General features: G+C 43.7%; 1 protein-coding gene across 4 annotated transcripts in view; it reads right to left on the reverse strand.

Moving 5' to 3' along the window:
- The window catches only part of RAD18 (RAD18 E3 ubiquitin protein ligase), a 112412-nt gene extending 106329 nt beyond the window's left edge, over positions 1-6083 (reverse strand). For all 4 annotated transcript variants that reach the window (XM_036267266.1, XM_036267263.1, XM_036267267.1 and 1 more), the window contains exons 1-2: positions 6005-6083; positions 406-487 (exon numbers count right to left, since the gene is read on the reverse strand). In XM_036267266.1, the coding sequence (XP_036123159.1) occupies positions 406-487; positions 6005-6055 (133 nt within the window). In that variant the 5' untranslated portion in view covers positions 6056-6083. The remainder of the gene's footprint in view (positions 1-405; positions 488-6004) is intronic.
- Between the last annotated feature and the right edge of the window lie 1077 nt (positions 6084-7160).

Raw genomic sequence — 7160 nt, forward strand, 5'->3', positions numbered from 1 at the left:
TACTATTCAGTGGCAGAATTCTCCTATTAGGATTTTTAAACTTTGAAACTCTCCACAAACTACTACCTAGTTGAACCATCTATCTGTTATCATGCGAAAAACAAAAATTCTGAAATTTAACATCTAAAAGTACTTGGCAAATAAAGGACCTTAACCAAAATCTTTACTGCCATAAATGTTATAAAAGGCATAAAACAAACTATCCCAGAGGGAGGTGGTAGAAAATATATAAAAGGCTTTATAAAAACTTCAATATTCAAGAGGAAACGGTAGAAAACACCTAAAAACTTCAAGATGAAGCTTAAAGTGAGAAATAAATGTGTACTTATCTTTAGTGTTAAATTAATACTACTTTATATAAAAAAATCTCATTTTTACTAATTCACAAAAACAGTACATACTTACAGTTATGTGAACACTGAGGAATCATCATTGCAATGTTGAAATATTCAAAGCAAATTCCACACCGCAGCAAATCATCTACTGTCTGAAATGCAAATACACATATACATGGATCAGAAAGACACCAAGATTAGAATGTCTGGCACAGAACCCTTTCTCCATCCCCTAAAAAAATAACTTAATAATACTTCTTTGGCCCTCACCGGTTTTGCTCAGCAGTTAGAGCATTGGCCTGTGGACCGGAGAGTCCTGGGTTTGGTTCCCACTGGGGGTGCCTACCTTGGTTGCGGTTTGTCCCGGGCCCTAGTTGGGGTTGTGTAGGTGGCAGCCACTCAGTGTGTGTGTCTCTCTCGCATTGATGTTTCGCTCTCTCTCTTCCCCCTCTTTCCTTCCCACTCTATCTGAAGATGAATGCAAAGATGTCCTCGGGTGAGGATAAAAATAATAATAATAATAATACTTGTCAAATATGCAAACTCCACATAAAGTTCAGGAAATCTTAACAAATAGAGAACCCCCCCCCCCCCCCGTGACTCTTATACATATTCAAATTTTAGATTACCCAAAGCACTTTAGACAGATTAAGCTGACAATGCACAGATTCCTATGCATATTGTTACTTCACCAAAGGACTAGTCTATTCTTGTTCCACTTCCCAAGTGTTTGCAGTTCCTACTCCAAGTCTCCTCCTCTTCAGACCCCACCAAAGTCACTGCTAGGGAAAAGGTACCAATAACCAGTCAGCACACAAGTTAAAAACCAAATCAGGTGCTGGCCAGTTTTGCTCAGCGGTTAGAACATCAGCCCATGAACCAAAAAGTCTCAGGTTCAATTCCGGTCAAGGGCACATACCTCAGATGCAGTTTGGTCCCCAGCCCTGGTCGGGTTGTGAGGGAAGCAACTAGTTGATGTGTCTCTCTCACATCGATGTCTCTGTCTCTGTCTCTGTCTCTCCCCCTCCCTATCTAAAAATAAATGGAAGAATATCCCCAGCTGAGTAATAAAAAACAACAACAAATCAAAGAATATTAAAGCCAAACACCAGAAATTATCTAGTTAAACCTCTTACTTCACAAATGAGGAAACTTGTATCCAGAGCAAGCACACATATGGGGCATGAGTCCAGCCAGGACTAAGCTCCCTGTCTCCCTACTGGCTTCAGCATGGTTCTACAGTGGAGCCAAATGGGAAAGCCCTGAGAAGCCTGGGGCCAGTGACAGCAGAGGGAGGTGAAGAAGTGGACAATGTGGAAAGTCAGATGTGTGTCAACCTGGCCATGGCCGGTTTGGCTCAGCAGTTAAGAGTGTTGGCCCGCAGACCAGAGCTTCCCGGGTTCGGTTGCAGTTTGTCTCTGGCCCTGGTTGGGGTTGTGTGGGTGGCGACCACTCAATGTATCTCTCTCACATCGATGTTTCTCTCTCTCTCTCTAAAAATCAATAAAAATATTTTTTAAAAATGTATTCTATTTTTATCCTGTATATGGGTATAAAGAAATTCTGAAAAGATACACAAGAAAGTAATAAATAATGGTCACAGGGGTTTTGAAACTGTATAGAAGAGGAACAAGCTGGGAGGCAGACTTTTACTTTTCATTTCATGTATTTTTTTAACCATGTGACCATATTACCTAAATCTTAAAAACACAAACAAAAAAAGACTAATGTCATTAATAGTCCATATGATGAGATATAATGTAGCCATGAAAAAAGAAACAAACAAAAAACATGCTTTCAAAGAAGCCATGGGAAAACATTTATGTTTTAATGGAAACTTAAAAAAACTGAGAACAAATCTGTAACAGTACATAATAACAGTGTAACCTCCATAAGGATCCTATAAAGTCTATAGCATCTGTATCCCAGTTTTGTAGACTAAGACTACAGAGCTTAAAAATGACTGGATCGCCCAGGCCAGTTTGGCTCAGCGGTTAGAGCGTCGGCCTGCGGTCCGGAGAGACCGGGGTTCGGTTCCCGCTAAGGGCACGTACTTTGGTTGCAGTTTGTCCCCGGCCCTGGTTGGTCGTGCGGGTGGCAGCCACTCGATGTGTCCCTTCACAATGATGTTTCTCACTCTCTCTCCCTTCCTCTCTCTCCCTCCCATTCTATCTGTACAAAAAATGGAAAAATATCCTCAGGTGAGGATAAAAAAAATAAAAATAAAAAATAGTAATAATAATAAAAATGACTGGATCAGCCTGGGCCAATTTGGCTCAGCATTTAGAGTATCAGCCTGTGTACCAAGGAGTCCTGGGTTCGATTCTGACCAAGGGCACATACCTCGGTTTCTTTTGGTCCTCGGACCTGGTTAAGGTTGTGTGGGAGGCAACCAGTCAATGTGTCTCTCTTACATCGATGTTTCTCTCCCCCCCCCACTCTGTCTGAAGATAAATGTAAAAAAAAATGTGTGTGTGTATGTGTGTGTGTGTGTGTGTGTGTGTGTATATATATATATATATATATATATATATATATATATCTCCCCCCTCGGGTGAGGATTAAAAAAAAAAAAATGACTGGATCAAACCCAAGAAGTTAACTCACTCCAAAGTAATCCCAAATTTTAAATGCATATTCACATTGTGGACACGTGTGTGCATGAACACACAAGATAAAATGAAGGAAAACAAAAGAAAACATCAAACAGTAGTTAGAAGATAGGATGACGGGTAACTTTCATTTAGTCTTTTCTTTTACCCTGAATCTTAATTTTTTTTCTACCGCCCTGGCCGGTTTGGCTCAGCGGTTAGAGCATCCGCCTGCGGTCCGGAGAGACCCGGGTTCGGTTCCCGCTAAGGGCATGTACCTCGGTTGCAGTCTGTCCCCGGCCCTGGTAGGTCGTGCGGGTGGCAGCCACTCGATGTGTCCCTTTCACATCGATGTTTCCCTCTCTCTCTCTTCCTCTCTCCCTCCCACACTGTCTGTACAAAAAATGGAAACATGTCCTCGGATGAGGATTAAAAAAAAAACAAAAAACGGTTAATTTTTTTTCTACCATACACACATACATTTATAACCTGTCAAAGCCAGAAATTTTTGTTATAGTTAAACCAGGGAAATAAACATTAAAATACCAAAACCTTCCATTATGTTTTATGGTAAGCTATCAATGACACAAAAAGCAAGAGGGTTATGCTGAAAATTGATTGAGAGCAGAGGCAGAACTGGAAGACAGAGCCCTGGCATCTTCTATCTAACCATCCTCTTCTGGTGAAGTAGTCTGACAGACCTGCTGAGTGAGATCTATGGAAGGTGACACCCCATCGAATGAGCTATAACATTCTTGGATGAATTTCCAGTCACGCCATTTCAAGAGAGTAACACGCACGCCACATGTGCCTCAACCCAAATAGAAAATGGTCAAGTGGATGCCCCAGGATTTCTTTAGGGGATGGGTGAAAAGACAATAATCAGAGAAAAGATTTTTACGTTTTTGGGGTCACAGGTCCCTTTGAAAAATAGATTAAAACTATGGACTCTCGCCCTGGCCGGTTTGGCTCAGCGGTTAGAGCGTCGGCCTGCGGTACAGAGAGACCCGGGTTCGGTTCCCGCTAAGGGCATGTACCTCGGTTGCAGTTTGTCCCCGGCCCTGGTTGGTCGTGCGGGTGGCAGCCACTCGATGTGTCCCTTCACAATGATGTTTCTTTCTCTCTCTCTTTCTCTCTCTCCCTCCTGCTCTATCTGAACAAAAAATGGAAAAATGTCCTCAGGTGAGGATAAAAAACAAACAAACAAAAAAAAAACTATGGACTTCTTCTCAAAAAAGCACACAAACTGACAAAATTTTTATAAATAATCCAGTTACCAAAGTCTTTCCATGGATCCTAGATTAGAAATCATGGATCTGGAGTCAGATTTCTATTCAATATAAGAAAGAACTTCAAACAGAGCTACTTCTGGGAGTAGCTAATTTTTTGTCCCTGGAAGAGTTCAAGCAAAAACGAGATGAGATATTGGCAGAATACATTATAAAAGGGATTACAACACCAGAAGGGGCTGGCTTCCCAACCTTAAGAATTCATGATTCTAATATGGACCCAGTCAGCTCTATCACTGAACACCCTCTGGTGCTGAACCCTCAATTCAGTGCTGTGATGCGCTATCAAAGCCACAGAAGATGTGGAATCTGCCTCTAAAGAACACTGGAAGATGTAGGAATACATAAAATATGCTTAAATCTACAAACAGGTGGTTTTACAAGTTACAGAGCTTTCACTTCCTTTATCTAATTCAATCTTCACAACAACAAATAAAAAAGTGTTGAAAAATCAACATATGTTAAGAACTAAATAATAAGATGTATCAATTGAATGCTTAACTTCCAGGTACCTTCAATCACCTGGCAAATAATTTTGACCATCCATTATGCGCCACACATTAAGTACAGTGAGTAAGTCAGAAAGGATCCCTATCACACACATCAATTCATTTAACCAACACTATAAACTGTTTATTTTTGCCTCCAGTTTATAGTTGAAGACATTCAGGTTCAGAGTTTTAGTAACTAACTCAAAGTAACATAGTTAGACGAGAGGCAGGGACCAGATTTAACCCAGGATCATCGAAATTCAAATCTATGCTCTTCTCAACTGCACCTTAATGCCAAAGCCACAACTTGAAAACCACAGCTTCCCCGGAGTCCCATGGTGAAAGCAACATTGTAGAAAGGATATTTCTTGAGTCCCCAAGGACTATAGATGACACTGATGATGACAGGAAGAATAAATCCTCTTTAACCTCTCACAAACTCCTTTAGTTAATCCTCAGAGTCAGCCTTAGGAGTCAGTGGGGCAGACACCATAATCCCCAAATTTACAAAACTGAGGAAGAGAATGACAAAGTGGTCTTGCCGGCAAGGAGAAAAACCAAGCAACTGATTCCTACAGCAAAATGTATTTGCTTTTGACCAAACAGAGCAGGAATCCTGGGCTCACCACTAATCCAAGTGGAAACTGAAATGCTTTGCCAAAAAATCAATATTACTTAAGCAAAATAATTCAATTAAATGAAAGGCTGGCTGGTGCTGAGCCTGAGTCCTGACCTCTTTGTTTAAAAGAGAGGCACGCAGAACTGTTAGGAGTTAGGACAAGTTAGGGAGGAGTCAGGGTAAACCAGCACGAAGCTTCTCGAGGTTAATTAGAACAAACGAAAGCGAATGTAAACGAGACCACCTGCTTCGCCAGGTGATTAAATAAATGCTTTCTGATGCAAGGTCTACCCAAAATTATGCCCAGCGTCACTTCGGAAATTCTCAACTACTGTACTGCAAGAGTTTACATAATGCTTAGCACCTAGTAAATGCTCAGAAAGGGTTAGCAGTCTCCGTCGTTTGCACTGTCGAGAGTAACTGTTTCTTCCCGAGGTCATTGTTATTGTTGTGGCTGAACTGCATCATACCAGGCTCCCTAGGACCGCCAACCTCAGCTCACCAAGAGGGACCAAGGCCTGTCCCCAGGAAAAGGAGGCCCAGAGCCACGGGGTGAGCGAGTGGCAGCGCAGAGCCGGGCACCCTGGCCCAACCAAGCCGGCCGCTCGCGCCGGGTGCTCTCAGACGGGCTGCCCTCCCGCTGACACCGGGGCGCCCCCAACCGCCACGAAGCACTCACCTTCATGACTTCCAGGCCCGGAGGCCACCGAGGCTCGACTAGGGAGTCCATAGCCTCTCCAAAGGCGGCTGGGGGTCCCACCGCCCACTGGCCTTCCGCGATCCACCGCCACTCGAAATTCCCCGCGCTACTGCGCTACGACAGCAGTCGGCGACGCGCCCGCGGCGTGCGCGGAGCCTGCCGGGAGTTGTAGTACGTAGGCGGAGCGCAGCCCGCGCTGCTGTCATTGCACACGCGCCAGACCCCCGTTCACAGCAGAAGGTAAATGGTTAGAAGGGCCACGTCCGCTTTATCAGACCCTTAATAAATAAATCCCCGTTGAACGTTGGGACAAGAAAACCAGGAATCAAACCAAATCCAGACCTTACGAAATCTTTCAAGGTGTAGGTTACCGCCTTGTGCTTCGAGATGCCCCCCCTGATTGCTATAATTATCTGTCCCTGCTCTGAGAAGGGTTTTCACATTTATTATTTCATCTAACCCCATCACAATACTGGGAGGTAGGCATTATCATTGCCAGTTTACACAAAAGGAAACTTCCGCTCAAAAGATGGAATAACGTTTTCTTGAGTCACACAGTGTCATTGCCCAGATTATACAAACAGGATCTCTGGGCTTTAAATGGGTGCTCTTTCTTTTTTTTTTTTTTTTTTTTTTTAATCCTCATCCGAGGACATTTTTCCAATTTTTGTACAGACAGAGTGGGAGGGAGAGAGAGGAAGAGAGAGAGAGGGAAACATCGATGTGAAAGGGACACATCGAGTGGCTGCCACCCGCACGACCAACCAGGGCCGGGGACAAACTGCAACCGAGGTACATGCCCTTAGCGGGAACCGAACCCGGGCCTCTCCGGACCGCAGGCGGACGCTCTAACCGCTGAGCCAAACCGGCCAGGGCAGGGTGCTCTTTCTTTTATCAAATTAATTTTTATTTTAAATCCTAACCCTAGGATATGTTTGTTGATTTTGTTGTTGCTGTTGCTGATGCTGTTAGAGGAAGGGAGAGAGAGAGAGAAGCATCAGTGCGAGAGAGAAATATCTATAAGTTGTCCCCCACCCCACCCCTACCCCAGGCGCCGGAGGGATGGAACACACAACCTAGTTATGTGCACTGATGCGGAATGGAACCCGAAGCCTTTTGGTGTAGAGGAAAACGC

Source organism: Molossus molossus, unplaced genomic scaffold, assembly GCF_014108415.1.
Source record: "Molossus molossus isolate mMolMol1 unplaced genomic scaffold, mMolMol1.p scaffold_m16_p_18, whole genome shotgun sequence".
Taxonomy (NCBI): Eukaryota; Metazoa; Chordata; class Mammalia; order Chiroptera; family Molossidae; genus Molossus; species Molossus molossus.